General features: G+C 36.8%; 1 protein-coding gene across 3 annotated transcripts in view; it reads right to left on the bottom strand.

Moving 5' to 3' along the window:
• Positions 1-18,254, bottom strand: part of LOC121733644 (serine proteinase stubble-like) — a 140,020-nt gene that overhangs the window by 30,179 nt on the left and 91,587 nt on the right. For 2 of the 3 annotated variants that reach the window (XM_042123959.1, XM_042123961.1), the window contains one exon: positions 16,096-16,182. In XM_042123959.1, the coding sequence (XP_041979893.1) occupies positions 16,096-16,182 (87 nt within the window). The remainder of the gene's footprint in view (positions 1-16,095; positions 16,183-18,254) is intronic. The other variant, XM_042123960.1, reaches the window with a different exon arrangement.

Below are 18,254 nucleotides of genomic sequence, written 5' to 3'. Positions count from 1 at the left end.
GCGTTGTGTGGTGGCTTGGGGGATGATTTGTAATTTCATTTCATCTGGATGCAATAATTAAATACATCTATTCTCTCACATTAGTTTTAATTTTTGGCTAGCAAGTGGCTAAGGCGATTTCTTAGAATATAATATTTGGTTAAAGAAAAATCCTGGAATTCCGGGATTGGAGAAAATTCGGGAATACAAATTAAGTGTATTTATTTTTATAAACTTTGCAGCAAATCTCCTTATAAATAAAGATAAGAAAGTAGGTGAAACAATGGGGGCACTACAAAAATTGTTCTCAAAGTAGGTAGTAAACAAAATAAGTTTGGGAATCCCCTGTTCTAGGATGACATTTACAGGTGAGCGTTAATGTGGTAAGGTCTCAGTGGTCACTGGTCTCTCTTTTTTAGTTACTTACCTGCTTCTTCCACTCATGTCTTTAATTATCACAATCATAATAATTAAAGAATCTTTCTTTTGGTTTACGCTTTAGAATCAATTTGATCTACAGTAGTTAGTGTAACACGCCTATTAATCGAAAGCAGGTTAAGCCGCAGACCGCAGTGAGCACTGACCCTAATATTGACAGACGGACAGTAATAATATCATAATAATATTATATCATTAGCATTTTGTGTAGTGGTGTGCTAGATAAATTATTTCATCAAAACACATACAAAGTTTTTGAAATAAAATGGAGATTTATAGAAGGACTAAATTAGTATTGATCCGCAGATGGATTTCGGGTGATTTTTGTCAAGTCCAGCTAAGTATTTATTTTTGTGATCTACATCAAATCATCATCTTCTCTTCACTAATCATTCATCTTAATAATATATTTTTTTCCGTTAGGCTATGGCTTAGCGTGGATTTACGTGCACCAAGCTAACATTTTTCATTAATTCTAATCTAAATGCAACCACAAATAAAATGGATTAAATAAATAAATAAATAAAATAAAAATTGTTTTATTTCTGAGTAGATTTTAAGAAAATACTTTCAGAACGTTGATATAAGCCACGGTGCCTACCACCGGTTCGGGAACTATCCCGGCGAGAAGAACCGGCGCGGCGTAAGAAACTCGCACGGGCCCCGTGCGTTTTTTACCAAAAAAAAGTGACATAAAAAGTTAATCTTATTACAATCATTAATGAAATAAGTATATAATTGTATTATATGATACAATTGAAGTAGTCATATTTTTAGACACTCGTGTAACACAGGTAGCTTTATCAGGCGATCCGTCAGCTCTTTCTCCATAAAATCTCCAAGCGATCCGTTTCACTTTCATCAGCCGTTGTATAATAAAGCAGGTTAATGTACGCAATAATGTTTACTGTCTATTAACTGTCGAATTTTACGCCCCGTAAAACGTATATTAGTTCAGACCAACGAAAATTAATGTTTATATTGATTATTAGTATCGTAACTTTCTACTAGTATTACCTAGCAATGCCTTGCAGGTAACTAGATGACGCCTGCAACTCCGTTGCGCCAAATCTCGTTTAACACGCAGGAACCCTACATATTTCCGGGATAGAAAGTATTCTGTCCTTTCTTGGGACTCAAAGTATCTCCATACCAAGTTTCAAACGCCTCAACGCCTCCGTGGTCTAGTGGTAAAGAGCGCGGCTCTTGACTCGGAGGTCGTGGGTTCGATTCCCGCGGAAACATGTTATTTCCAAGTTTGGTTAGGACAATGCAGGCTGATCACCTGATTGTCTGACAGATAAGATGATCCATGCGTCGGATGGGCATGTAAAAAGTCGGTCCTGCGCCTGATCTCTCGCCGGTCGTGTCGGTCTTCCGTCCCACTGGGTTATGAGATTAAAGGAATAGAGAGTGCTCTTGTGTACTGCGCACACACTTGGGCACTGTAAAATTACTCCTGCGTAGCTGGCCTGGTTTCAATGAAACCGGCCACCGTCACCGAAACCGGTGTGGGAGCTATTATTATAATACCAAATTTCAGCAAAATCGATTCAGTGGTTTGGGCGTGAATAGGTAACAGAGAAAAAGACAAATAGACCAACACACATTCGAATTTCTAATATTAGGTCCATACCTCTGTTGCGGTGGTTTGATCGTGCCCGTAACTTTGCCTAAGCGGGGGAGCGGAGCACCATGGGTTTAAGTGGGTAGTTCCTCGGAGAGTCCCACATACCCCGGCCGATGTCCCCAATCCCCGGGGATGAGCAAAGCCCCATGTAAAAAAAAGAATGTCCATACCTCTACATTTTTTAATTTATTTGACATCCAGAAGTCTTCAAAATGTAGTAGTTCTGAATTTTACGCCAGTAGGCAGGATTTCTTTTATATGTAAGAACGAACATAAATAACTATATTATGCAAGCACATCATGTCAAATAAGCCAGAGCAAACATTTTAGATTTTGTACACTTTGCCTCTGTTCTGTATACTGTGTAGCATGAGTTTATTGAATCCACTTATGTCAATCTAGATTAAAATGAAGTGGAATTATACTGGAGTTAAATTAAGATGTCGCCTTGGATCGTCTTGCTTTTAAAGAGTTAAATGGAAAATGGAAGGTTTGGTAAGATGACTGTATGTCTAATCCCACAGGGACTGCAGTCAATTATTCCGTAAGTTGATGACGCCCGCAACTCCGTTGCGCCAAAATTAGGTCATCGCACGGGAACCGTTCTTTTTTCGTGATAAATGTATCCTATTGACATAGGATGCTGCAAAACCGGGACCGGGGACTCCAAGTAATCCTATACCAAAATTTCTGCAAAATCTGTTTAGCGATTTGGGCGTGAAGAGGTAACATACAGGCACCAAACCTATGTAGAAATTGACCTGTATTACGTACGGGAGAAATTAAAATAAAAAAACATATAGGCACTTTCGCATTACATTTGCTTTGGACGTCCTAATTCTTATTGCATTTGTTAAATTAATCCCACTTAACTTTAACCGTGTTGTTGTGTAAAATGCTGTTTAATGCATTGACCTTCTATGAAATAGTGAAAGCACACGGTAATAGACCATAATAGAGCATAATAGGCCCAAATATACACACACGCCCGCATCAACGAAAGTGATTTTTGACACGCCTTTGAGCTTATTAAAAGCTGGTTGGAACAAGCGATTATGGAACCTATACATGATCATAATAAGAGCTAGATTCCCTTGAGGATTGAATGCTTTAAATCAGCTGTTTCTTATAATTGATATCGCAAAGAGCATGTTACTCTCATGACATTTGGACGTCGCTAAAATTCTTGGCTTATTCGACAAATTATATAACTGTTATTAAACGTTACTTATAATGCAGGGGCTCTTTAAAATCAAGCAAGATTACTATTTCCGCTTGTTATGACACATACCAGCATAATATAAAGGGATTTTCCAGAAGCCCAACAGGCAGCTGTAATATATAAAATTGGAACTTACCGATGTTAACTGTCCTAACTCCTAGTATGAAAAAAGTTTCACTCAACTACTATGTCCAAATGTCATTTTGAGTACGGCCCACTACGAATAATAAAAACTATATTATTCGTAGACGGCCCCTAAGAAATGCCATTTCTAAATAATAACAGCCGCCAAGTTTATTCTAATACAAAAATAAGCTTTTACTTTTAGTTTTAATTGCATATTTTTTAAAGCAACTATTTTTGAAGAAAAATATCCTTCGTGGATAATATTTTTAGAGGCTTAAAATAGGTGTCATTCTGAAATATAGCTCCACGAAGTAAAAGTTAGTAAAAGCGTGGAATAGTCAATAGAATGTTTACATGCAAGAGTGTTTCACGTCTAGGTGATTGATAAAATCTAGACAGGAGATAAATTGTATACACTCTTTTTGGCTTCATCGGCTGTTACAAATGTTTTTACTTTTTATTTATTTTTTAGAACAGGGGTTTTACATTGGTCCTAACAAAACTAGTATTAATAAAATCTGGATTCTATAATTCAATCAACGTGCTAATAACAACATTTTAGGGATTACTAATCTATGTAAATAACAAAATGTACTGACAAGTTTCTCCGTAAAAAACAATTGTGTTGGGACTTGAAAACCTAGCTGATGTTGAAAGCGAAAAATCCTCTTATGTTTAATGTTACATCATACATGCCAAACTTAATAAAGGGAGCATCGATAAGCAATTACTTCGTCGCGGATACTGCCATAGCCCACTTCGGATGGCATCCGTCGAGAATTCTGTTGGAGCAAGCGTTTTCCTTTTGCCGATTCTACTAGTACCCACCCTAACCCGAACCGCCCTAGAGCGGGCAGAATCTGTCGCGGATTCTGCCAGGGCGAAAAAAAAATAGTCGCGGATTCTGGCAGAGCGGATAGAATTGGTCGTGGATTCTGCCAGGGTGAAAAAAATTGGTCACGAATTCTGCCTGATGTAATAATAAGCACAAAAACTTTACGTTCTAAAATTAAAGATAGTAAGTATAATATTTTCTTCGAATATAATATTAATAAGAAATTATACAATGGGCAGGGGTATATTGGCAACAAATTTCTTATACGTACGTTTCCATCCATTTCTCATAATCTAGTTGGTGATCAGAGTGTAGACGTATCAATTGCTCACAATCAGTTATAACGATCAGTGATAATGGGAGATATTATTATTAATAATTCAACGGCGCATTAGGGACACGGTTATTAGAGATGTTTGCTGAGCTCTTGCTAAAGTAAACTCATTTCAAGTGCTCACGACGGCCATCTTGTTCAGGGTTGTCAGTTGAATCAAAAATTAATCTTAAATGTCTTTAAATGTTGGTAATCACAATAAATGAGACAGAAAAGATAGTTTTTTTAGAGAAATAGATACAAAAGAAAATTGATGCGATTGATGAAAAAGATTTCTTAGACGTTTAACTATGAATATTTTTTGTAATCGGCACTATTAAACTACATTCTCCAGATCTTATAGGCTCACCTCATACCGATGAAAAAACAGTCGTAAAACATACTTTGGAATACGAAGTATACGAAACACACAGTACACACTCAACAAAAAAAAACATAAACGAAACTGCCTCAAAGCGTTGAAACTTTTTGATAAGTCTGACAATATCAAAGCAACATAAGAGGTCTTAGCTAACTAAGCCCTATTTCTATCATACCTTTTATAAAAAACATTTTAAATATTAAGTTCCTTGCAGCTTTTACCTTTCAGAATCTTATTTTGTCACGACTGGCAGCCCTGATCTCATAGACTCGTCAACTTTCGTGTCGGTGAAACCGTTTGAGCGAGAATCCCGAGATTATGCCCTAATGACAGCCATTCACGCCCTTATAAGACCTCCGTGTCGCATTCCCGCCACAGGAACAATTAATTAAGAGCAAATTACCGTGGTCGGTTGTTACAAGCCTTATTTTGTTGATTTAAAATTATAGTACAGCTAGTCTAGTTTAGTAACTAGCACGATATAATGATGAGATATAAAAAATAATTTATTACGTATACTACACGCATTAAAAAAATACATTTTTTCCGCATCAAATTGCATGCATTAGTCAATCAAAAACCTCCTAAGAGATCTTTCTCTCTACATATTCAAATCTTGTGTTAAAGATAACAACGAGTAAAAGCGCTTTAAATTAGTTTAAAAGCTGAAAATTATAATGACACCAACTTTAAGATAAATTGCTTATAATTTAACCGATATACCTACAAAAGAACCTTAAGTTATAATATTAAATAATTTATATGGTTTATAAAATTAACAACTACAAACCCTACTTAAAAAAAAAATTAAGAAATTTAAAATATCCCCGCCAAACTACTTTAAAAAGTAATGAAATAATATATTTTACTGACTTTAAGTTTAAATAATTCCTAAGTGTAAAGTGATATTTTAGTCCATAATTGTTGTCACGGTGTGTCGGGGGACCGCCAACAGTGTCTTTTGCATTTTGTATCGCCATGTCACTGATTGTCTCGATTTGGTTCGCTGTGAACTAACCCTTAAACTATCTACATTAGCTGCGGTCCCCCGACACACCTTGACAACAATTATGGACTAAAATATCACTTTACACTTAGGAATTATTTAAACTTAAAGTCAGTAAAATATATTATTTCATTACTTTCTAAAGTTGTTTGGCGGGGGTTTTTTAAATTTCTTAATTTTATTTTATTTCATTCTTTTTAAACTTGTGTTGGTTATAGTGCAGTATAATTCGTTTCTGTTGATAGAACAGGATCATAATATTATATCCCAATGAATACCATCTAGGAATGTCCTTTTGAATGAGGCCATCAATATGAGTCCAAACATGAAACCTCCACTTTGAGTTCACATGGAGCTCGGCTCCTATATAATCCAGGTGATGCTGCAGCAGCAGCATGCAAAAATTTATTGGTTATCTACGTCTTACTAGTTGTCGCAATTAAAATGAGCCCAAACACGAAACCATTGCTCTTAGTTGGTGAGAAGCTGGGTATCCTATTGATTACCAGGTGATGCTGCAGCATCAGGTCAACTTTCCATCAATGTGTAAATATTCATAAATGCGTGACATTTATGAACTAGAATGCAATAAAGCCCACCAAACGACTGCAAGTTGCTAATCGGCCCTTCACGAACCAGATGAACCGCGATTTTTCAGCACGGAGGAGGCTGATGATGATGAACTATAGCTAAGAACACTCTCAATTACATGGGAGAGCCATGCTTCGGCACGAATGGGCTGGCTCGACCGGAGAAATACCACGTTCTCACAGAAAACCGGTGTGAAACAGCGCCTGCGCTGTGTTTCGCCGAGTGAGTGAGTTTACCGGAGGCCCAATCCACTACCCTATTCCCTTCCCTACCCTCTCCTATTCCCTTCCCTTCCCTTCCATCCCTACCGTCCTTTATTACCCTATTCCCTCTAAAAGGCCGGCAACGCACCTGCAGCTCTTCTGATGCTGCGAGTGTTCATGGGCGACGGAAGTTGCTTTCCATCAGACCGTTTGCTCGTTTGCCCCCTTATTTCATAAAAAAGAAAAGTCAGCTTTCAAACAAAAAAAACTAGATCAAAATCGGTCCACCCGTTTGGATGTTACGATGCCACAGACAGACAGACTGACAGACAGACACGTCAAACTTATAACACCCCTCTTTTTTGTCGGGGGTTAAAAATACAAAAATATTTTTATCGATACTCATAATCGCCAACCCTACCCATCAATCAGGGCTGGCTTTAAGACAATAATTGGCGTGCAATCGTCTCGAAAGTATCACACTTTCGTTTTCAGTAACGTCTCGTGACCTTAGGGTCGACTAGTAAAAGTTTATTTCGTAACGGTTGCATAAATGATACGTCATTATCATCTTTGTTATTGAAATTCTATTAATTAACTATTAAGTTATGCTAATTGTTTTTGAATGACAGCTATTTAGCCATACATAATTGCGGCCGATTAGTTAACTTGAATTAATTGAAGATTTTGGCATAAACTACTTTTTGGCAAATTCTCCATTAATTTAAATTAAGTAATCACTCTGAGTGTGGCCGTTAGTTGCGTATTCATGTCAAGTATTTCATTCTAGAGGTTGTCTGCATCTTTCGTGAGTGTAGGACTACGAAAGATGCAGACAAACTCCTACAAGTAAACAACAAAAGTAGCCTACGTCCTTTCTTATAGACCAAGGTGGATTAAAATAGCAGAAACTCGATACAGTGCTTCAGTAAAATTAGCCATCAAAAAGCATCAATCACAACTGCATCAAATTATGCTCATCAACTTAGGAGATACACGGCCACTCATAGATACATAAATACTTAGAGTCAATTCCTTATTAGTTATTACATATTTATTATACTAACAATTACTGCCTATTATACTTATGACTAGATATTGTAGTATGTAAATGGCTCTTTTACGGAACGAAGAAAGATAGTATAACATAGCAATATCCATATGTTTTTGTTACAGAATGCGAAAACGTAATAGTTTTTGTTCACTATCAGACCCTAAAAAGGCGCATAAAATATTTGTAAGTCGTGTCAAATATGGTAGCACTCACGAAGAGTAATGATCTACTAAGGGATCTACGCCTAACGCCTGCTAGTGAAATGTTGGGTACGAACATCGAAATATCGTAGTACAGAAGAGTAACTGAGACACAAAAATTGTTGCACGAAATGCGTTGGCACACGACATGCGTTGCGAGAAATGCATTTTTAAGATCCGATAGTAGCGCTAATCGCACGAAAGCCCTAGAATAATTTTTTGTGATTACTATATATATAGATAACAAGCTAATATTTTGTGAGAAGCTACATTTTGATAAGACGAACAACATTTTCGCAGCACAGCTACCACTTTCGAGATTTTTCGAAAATAAAAGCGAGGTTAAGTAAATGAAGCAATTTTATTCATTCTGAAAAACACAGTCCTAGTAACGCATCTCTGATGTAAAAATGCCATCCTTTTCACCATTATTCGGATCGATTATATTATTTTCATTGCCCAACATGTTTATGGCAGTAATTAATGGTAAAACAGTGATTCGCGGCATAAAACTTCATGTAAAATGACAAAAGTATGACCTATTATACATTATTATTGTATTTTGATTACGTAGGTAGAGCCATATTTAAGCGATCCAATGTAGGAGAGAGATCGTTCTATTGCATAATATTTCGATGGATCTGAGTTTACGAGTTGAATAACGGAAGGTGAGTTTAGGATTTGAGTTGAGGCTTTAGGGTTTGCAAATGAAAAATGGCGGCTTTTTTGTTAGATCGCTATCAATATTCTAGCATACTTTGGTAATTTGAACAAATTGGTACCATTTTCTATTTGGCATAAAAATATTTGACAAGGATATTAGTAAGATTCGTACAATAGAATACTAATGGACATTATAAGGATCAAAGTTCTTGTTGAGTTGTTATTTATACGACCATTTTAAGGACCTTTTTCACAATCGCTTAAAGTTGTATTTCAATGATGGGAATTCCATCTGAGCTAAGCTGCGTTGCAAAGAATGCTCCAATTTATTATAATCGGTGCGCTGAGGGATTTCAGAATGAAGCGAATCCATTCTCAAAAACATATTACCAACGCAGCATAGCTAAGCTCTGTGTTTATCAACCTGTGAGTCGCGACCCCCCTGGGGATTGCAAAGCTTCTGTAGGGAGTCACCAGAAGTCGAGAGAACTATTTCAGTAAAAAAAAACAAAAAATTATATGTTAAATTGGAGAATTTTGACAAAAAATATTATGTTCAAAAATATACATAGACGTGATAAAAAAAAGCAAAGGGTAGGTTGCAAAATATTTTTTGATACTAAGGGGGTCGCATCCTAAAACAGGTTGAAAAAAACTGGCTTAGCTAAATACTTTAAGAGCACATAATAATTTCGATCATCTATTCGCTCTTTATCTGTTATACGAAGCGGCAAATAGGATCGTTTTAAAATCAATTACTATTTGTCACAGTTACTTTAATAATCCTATCGAGCCAATTTAATCTCAGTTAAAAAGCTATCAAATGCTTTCACTATGAAGCCATGAAAACGTTTTATGGTCTAGCCAGATATACAGCAATAGGATATCTCTGTTATATTGTGAACAAATATGGTCTAAATATTTAGCTTAGATAACGATGTAATTCAGGAATTTGCTCACTTTGAATATAATGATCGTTCGGTGCAATTGTGGGGTAGAATAGGTCCATAAAATAAATACCTATGGCATACTTAATTACTTCACTTTTTTGTCCGTCGGGACAAAAAAGTAGTAATTAAGTATATTATGCAAATTACGTTCAGACTTCAGCCTGGACTTTATTTTTATTAGTAACTAACAAATAAAAATACAGTTTATTGCGTGTAAAGACGTTACAATTATGTTTTACAATGTTTTTACCTAATCTTGTCTGTAAAATTACTTTTCTAACATATCAGACAAGGCCCTTTTTAAATAACTATAATATCTATGGACGCTTCACACCACGTCAGTCTGGCCCCGTGCTAAGTACCTAAAGGACTTGTGTTACAGGTACCAGACAACGGAAATATATTTAATACTTTATACTATACATATATTTAAGATTTTTATTATATCATACATATATTTAATACACATCCAGACCCGGGAACATTGAAAACTTTTTGTTCCGTCGGCGGGATTCGAACCCGCGACCCCCGGCTTGAGCTACCGACGCGCTCACCACTGAGCCACAGAGGTCGTCAATCACAGACAGTATAATGTACACAGAGTGATCAGATTAACTAGTAAGCAGTAAGGAATAAACATCGTTTTTGCAATGTATATTCGAGTATTAAAAAGTGATAAAGAAAACAGCTGTTGAAATCATAGGGTAAGAAACAATACAGAGATAGCATTCGTGTTGGTGTACTGGAAAAGCCCGAACTACAAATCGCGATTTGGTGAATGATTGTTAAATTAATATTTCATTATAATACAGAAGATGGTATGATTATAATATTTTAGAAGATGGTATAAACAACGCATATTATGATTTTGTTACTAGGACGAAGATTTTTCTTCAAATATTTTTTGGGTTACAGTCCAATAATCCCTAGAGGAGACAAAACAGCATATTGAATGTCATAATTTATTATTATAAAATACTATAACAAAGTCTTTGGAGTAGTTTTTATCCCATATAACAGTTTACAAGTTAAATAATAACAAGAAAGATGACTGGCTGGTACTGTTGAAGCTATCAAACCCTTTAGGGCCGGGAATCAAAATACGATACGACGTCGTGTCGTACCACGACGCGGCGTCGTTTCACGATGCGACGTCGTGTCGTGGGAATCCACGACAAGCATCGTAAAAAACTACGACATGACATCGTGACGCGTCGCACGACGTCGCGTCGTAGAAACGTAAAAATTCAAAGATGACGCATCGTCGTCATCTTTGAATCGACGTCGCGTCGTCGTAGATCTACGACGACGCGACGCGACCTCGTGCCGTGTCGCGTCGTAGTTTTTTACGATGCTCGTCGTGGATTCCCATGACACGACGTCGCATCGTGAAACGACGCCGCGTCGTGGTACGACACGACGTCGTATCGTGTTTTTGTATCCCGGCCCTTAGGCCAAGACTTTGACATAGATTCAATTCCCGTACTCTTATTTCAAGTAACTTTATTTCCTCACTCTAGTGAACCAAAACGCTCTTATGCAAGTAACTATATCACTTTCGCTACATTTTGATAGCGATACGTCCACACTTTCATTTGCTATCAGATTGACTGACTGTCAGCCACGTGATGATGTATGGGAGATTAAACGACAAGACTGCGTTCACACCAAACATTTCTACGTGTGAGTAAGCGTTATGGCACATTTATGGTATGCATTGACGGTAATAGACTAATTTTACATTTTTGATTCCTTGAATATTGATTTTACTCGAATTTTTATTCAAATGGTAACTGAGTATTGAAATTACTACAATTTTTGTGGCATTCCTAAACTCTGTTTTTGAACCTTGAACTCAAATATAAATGCAGTCAAATATTATAGTTTCCAATTGCTTTTTTTATGAAATAAGGGGGCAAACGAGCAAACGGGTCACCTGATGGAAAGCAACATCCGTCGCCCATGGACACTCGCAGCATCAGAAGAGCTACAGGTGCGTTGCCGGCCTTTTAAGAGGGAATAGGGTAATAGGGGAGGGTAGGGATGGGAAGGGAATAGGGGAGGGTAGGGAAGGGAATAGGGCAGGGGATTGGGCCTCCGGTAAACTCACTCACTCGGCGAAACACAGCGAAAGCGCTGTTTTCTGTGAGAACGTGGTATTTCTCTGGTCGAGCCGGCCCATTCGTGCCGACGCATGGCTCTCCCACGCTTATTTGATCTACCGAGCCCGTGTCAATTTCTCGCGAGAGCTTCTTTTCGCATAATCCTTAATCCGGTGGTTGACGTATTATGTAGAGTCGCTAAGCACAATATTAATTAATTTTTAAAGGTCCATTAACTATCGTAATTAAACAACCTTTGCTTTCGTTCCCAGTGTGGACTTAAAAACAAAAAGTGAAATTTTTGATGCAGACCAGAGAACAGAAGCGAAGAGATCGCATCTAAAGTACCGGAAATTAATCTCGACTTCGCCTTAAGATGGAGATTCCTGTGGATTATCTACACTTAAATATTAATAGGCTTAGTCTAGATTCTTTTATCATCATTATCTTGGATTTTGAAATGTTTTTGACGGCACTGTGGAAGTGTGGATGCATGGAGTTTAATCTCATAACAGTTTATAATAATACGAGCTTTTGCTCGCGGCTTCGCTCGCAATAAGTATTATTATATAAAAACTTTCATCCCCTATTTTAACCCCTTGAAGGTAGAATTGATCAAAATCCTTTCTTAGCGGAACCCTACGTCATATCATCTAACTGCAAGCCAAATTTCAGCCTGTTCGTCCAGTGGTTTGGGCTGTACGTTGATAGATCACCATGTCAGTCAGTCACCTTTGAGTTTTATATATATAGATAGATTATATTTTTACAATCTTAATTCTATTTATTTTTAAAAACCGTTAAGAGGTCTACCATAAAACGTGATTTTTACATAAGTTTATTTTAACGTTCTTAATCTGATAAACTTACCCGAAGAAACTAAGAAGTACTAACTAGAATAGACATCAGTTAGGCCTACAGAGGCCTTAGGGTCAATTTATACTAGCGCAGAGTTGAAGCGCATCGAAGCGAATTATTAAAACTGAACATAATAACAAATTCAACCTTAACTGAAAAGCGTTAACGCAAAGTGCGTTAACGCTTTTTTTATTACTTTTGAGAATTTAAAAAGGCTCGCGCATCCGCGCGAATTCGCGTCGATGCTCCCGACCAACGCTGATTGGCCGCGCAGAAGTAATGTATGCGATACGCTCTGCAGTTAAGGTTGAATTTTCTGTGTTCAGTTATTGGGAATTCGTTTCGCTTCGCTTCGACTCAGCGCTATTATAAATTGACCCTTAGTGTGAAGCCAAACGAGCGTAATTATCTGAGTCATGAGTCGCAGAATTTCTGCCGCGTAAATATCTGTTCATACAAATCATGACTCACAAAAATACGCTCGTGTGAATGAAACAGGACTTTTGTATGCAACCGAATGCAGCAGAATTTCTGCCAGCCGAAATTCTGCGACTCACAACTCGCAAATTACGCTCGTTAGGCTTCACCCCTGTTCTAATTTTCCAAACGCAATAATACGTGGGACAGCCATGCTTCGGCAAGAATAGGCCGGCTCGACCGGAGAAATACCACGTTCTCACAGAAAACCGGCGTGAAACAGCGCTTGCGCTGTGTTTCGCCGAGTGAGTGAGTATACCGGAGGCCCAATTCCCTTCCCTATCCTCCCCTATTCCCTTCCCATCCCTACCCTCCCCTATTACCCTATTCCCTCTTAAAAGGCCGGCAACGCACCTGCAGCTCTTCTGATGCTGCGAGTGTCCATGGGCGACGGAAGTTGCTTTCCATCAGGTGACCCGTTTGCTCGTTTGCCCCCTTCTTTCATTAAAAAAAAATACAAAGCCAAATCCCAAGAAAAGGCATTGTTTAAAAAAATATCTACAGCCGAACATATTATAGCCTCCTCCTTTTTTGGAATTCGGTTAATAACACACCTAATAGCTTTGTCCACACTGTGCCTTTTTTTGTTCATCAAGGGCATGCGTTAAAGCGCAGTCAACATCGCACGTGACGCAAACCCGCGACGCTATGACACTTTTCTTTCCAACGCGGGTGGATTCAGACGCATTCAATTATTGAATATGCCAAACGAAAGTTGAATAAAAAGATGATGACGAAAATTGAAGATGAAATTGCAAAGATGGACGTAGCTAATCACGCATTCAACAAATGCTTATTACAAAACATTTGAACACCGTTAATTCTCTTTTAATCTGAGATCAAAAGATTGCTAAAAGATTTAGCTCTATAATAGAGAAATGATCTACAATTTAGTGAAACTTAATTATGATTCTAAATTATTATTTGCTTTAATTTTGTATCGACAGAAGTTATTACGAGTCATAATTAGTTAGATCGCTTTCTCTTGAGCGAACTTTTTAAGCGCCATATTTAATTTTGGTATTACCAAGTATATACTTTCAACAGCTTCAACAGTAAAATTAGATAGATCCATACTAATATTATAAATGCGAAACTGTGTTTGTCTGTTTGTTACATCTTCCCGCCCGAACCGCTGACCGATTTTGGTGAAAGATATGAAGAAAATTTGAGTCCCGATAAAGGACATTAGATACTTTTTATTTCGGAAAAGTGTACGGTTCCCGTGCGATAACCGTATTTTGGCAAAACGGGGTTGCGAGCGGCAGCTGGAGAAAAAAATGTAACAAATATATTTTTAGAACTGTCCTACGTATTTCAACTGCTTGTACTATTATCTATTCTGTGGTTCAACGCCTACCACCGGCTTGGGAACTAACCCGGCGAAAAGATTTTTCATGTTTTGCACAAAAACCCATGAAAGGATTTTGATAAAAATAGGCCTTGTAGTTGTTGAGGCATGGTAATTATTACACTACTATTTATCCCGTTATATTGTGTTATAGTATGTTTAATCTACATGGCTGCCACTTAATATATAATTAATATATTATTTATGTAGATTGCTGAGTGTTTCTACATAATACATACAATTAATTATTGTTATAAATTAAGGCTTTTATACTTAATTATTATTTGGTATTTTAATCATCACTTTAGTCAAAAACATAAATTATAATTTATTTTAATTTAAAACCGATATCAATTAACGTATGAATATTAATTAAATTAATGTACCATCTCAGTAGCGAACGCTTCGTTTATGTAAATTAATAAAATGAGAACGAATTAAAATATAATACTCACAAATTAAGTGTAATGCGAGCACAATAACTATAAATTTTAGTTTATCAATTAGAACAAATTAATATTAATTGATTCATAACTTATGCACAGTTGGTGCAACAATATGAATTGCTATAATATATTTTAGTGATACATACATGAGTTATGACTTATGAGGTAGCTGGCAGTATTGTTAGTAGCTAGCTATACCTGCTTACTTTACTATAGTTACTATTATTATAACTATGGCTTAGAGTTTACACTAAATTTCTAAATTTTATTGAAAGAAAGACCTTTGAGAGAAACGAAAAAATTTGGGCACACCCCAAAATTTTTCGTTTTCGCTTGGCTATAGAATCGCCGATGAAAATGTATGGAATTGACATAAGCGTTCGTTAATATGACGTTGACGTTCGATTCGTATTATGTCAATTCCATACTCTTTGATCGGCGATTCTATAACGAAGCGAAAACGAAAAAGTTTCGGCTAAATGGCCTTGTAATGCACACATATTTTTCGTGTAATAGGTAAGGTTATAGAATTCAGGGGAATCCCTGGTTTATTGTACAAGCATTGGTTACACTCAGTTTCTGGACTCTAGTATGTAAATTTTCATATTCACCAGACTTTAAAAGAGTGACGCAGAATGGTGTAAAATTTCTTCTACAAAACTGACTAAACGGAATGAGCGTATAGGTTTTAATGCTTTAAGGCTCCATAGGGTCAATTCAGACTGCAACGCGACGGGTAGATGCATTTCTAAATTTGTATGGATTTGACAGATTTTGGAGACGTCTCACCACTGGCCTCCATAATACAAGTACGCTGGACTTATGATACCCACCTACTTTTTGTTCCTATTTGAAGCGGGATCAGCGCCCCCAATGCAGGGGAAGAAAAATAAATTTGACGTAACTTGCAAAATATGGCCGCATCGTGTTGCGGTCTGAATTGACCCTTACAGACACGAATGGCACTCAACGGCGACGGCTATTGCCGTTGGCAAGTGCTGTTCGTCTGTAAAAAGCCTTTATCTTCTATGGGCGTTCCGTTCATATCCTTATTTAATTTATCACCATCTTAATATTTGTATTACTTAAGTCAAAATTTTCAGAAACTCATTTATCTAGCTAATTTAGGTTGTTTTTCCATAAACTCATATTAACACAAACTTTGAATAATCTAGTTAATTTTGGTTGTTAACTAAACGCGAATATTCTTAAGCGATTTGATATCGTTCGGGCGATAGGGGAGAGCGTGTATAGAAGTGCCATGCTTACTGTAGAATATCTCACCGGTGCCGGCGCGGGGCTCGGCCGCGGCGAGCGCCAGCAGCGCCACCCACCACCATGTCATCACAACCACACCTGCAACAGACAGACATTCGATCAATTTTTATATATAGTCATTTAAGTTCTAACACCGCGTAATTCAGTTTTTGGCTATTTTGAAATTTTAATGTCATTCGCTAGAAGACGCATCGTATCAACCAATCAGGAAGACGTATCGCTTAACAAACGCTTCTATTATAATTAAATAGTAAACCTGCTTAAGTTTAGTATCTATACAAAATTATGCAATTGTTTTCACTCTCCGGAAAAGTTGTTATTTTTGACTTACGCGGTGTTAGAACTTAAAGGACGATAATAATTATACTATACTAATACTTATACTATACGACATACATCTTGTAACGGTAAAAATATTCAATACCGTACTTAATGAAATTAATCAATATTAATCTATTACTTATAACTTAGAAGTTATAAGAATGTGAAAGCACAACATTTTCAGTTTTTTAAAGCGAAACGAAGATTTGTTGGCATACAAGTTTCCTGTGGCCTTCAAAAAGTCTGGATTTTTAATTTGAAACCAAAAAATCAGTTTTATTTTACTTTTCATTAATTTCTGACAGATTCGTAGATATTTCATAAAATGCCTAATAGCCTACCTACGAATAATAAAAACTAAGGAATCATAACTCCCATACTATTACCGTTTTAAATTTGGTTCCTTTTGATCTGTCATGTAACGTCAGCCTAGTACCGCTCAAGGTCACCTAAATATTGCAAATGTATTGAAATGTGTACCTAAGGTACACTTTTTTTTGACAAGTATTGTGGAGCATGTTTTTTGACGGAGTTACTTTTCCTTAGTTTTTATTATTCGTAGCCCTGACTATGTTAATGTATTATGCAGTTTTCACCAAGCATCTGCACTCTGTCTATTCTAAATCATGCGTTTCATTTAGGAACGTCTTACGCCGCCTGACCTTATCAGTATAATGCACACTGCACACTGCACAGTAAACCACAATATAATAATTATACGGTAGATTATTTTCAACGCCTGAATATACATAATCACATTGCATAAAATATATCTAACTGCTGCACTTAGAGTGGAACATTAATTACTTAATTGTAATTAATTCAAAATTATGACATAAGCCCCATACATTATCTGTCAAACTCTTCATTAAATTGAAGGTTAATAGTAATTAAATGTCTCTGAGTACGGCGGTTAGTAAGGCTTCTTACAGACGAACGGCACTCGTCGACTGCTTTCGACAAGTGTAAAAAAAATCGTTCGTTTGTAAGCGCTCCAATACACAATTATTTTGATTTCAAGAATAAGCTTGTATTAAGATGAGGAGATTTTTGCAGGAATTTATACCCGTCTACGGTTGGAGTTAGACCACAGTTAAGCTGTTGAGTTAATTTACTGTATGTCATTACACTGCGGTAATACCTGGTCAATTAAGTGAATTTATTAGTCATTCACCCACATTCGCAGTAGGTGCACCGCGATAACCCACTAACCACTGTTTATTACTATCGCGGCTATAACTTACAACCATTTTTGTACCGTAAGCCTTTACTATAGGTTATCGGCTTTGTCTGAAATGCTTCGGCTTTATAAGCTGAAATACTTTTGTAAACGTGCAAGAAATGAAACTTTCTGTACAAATTACATGACCTTTTTATCGCCCAGAAATGTGGCTCCCTTGAAATACTGTTGACGCAGAAGACGAAAGCGACGTCTACTCGGTTGTAATTACCTTAATTTCATCAATCTATAAGTTGTGTCTGTCTGTTTGTTTATCGCATTACACGGTGCGCGCAGATCATGGCGTATATAATGACATATGGATGTGAACACTTCCGCAGAAACGTAAACGTAGTACGTCTCTGATTCTGTAACGATTTCCTCAAACTTTGAGATTAGCTTCATTACAGTTGCACTAATTTACGCGAAAAACGCACGGTGGAGGATAAGCTTTGTATATTATGATTAAGATTTCAGATCAAAATGAATTAACAAAATCATTGAGTTTTCGGGCGGAAGTGAAAAGGAAACAACAGGCATATTTTATTTTCGCCGCACAGTACAAAGAAACGACGTTAAAACTCGGGGCGGTAAAACAATACTTCCTCTC

Source organism: Aricia agestis, chromosome 14 (genome assembly GCF_905147365.1).
Source record: "Aricia agestis chromosome 14, ilAriAges1.1, whole genome shotgun sequence".
NCBI lineage: Eukaryota > Metazoa > Arthropoda > Insecta > Lepidoptera > Lycaenidae > Aricia > Aricia agestis.
This window is presented reverse-complemented; position numbering and strand designations above follow the sequence as displayed.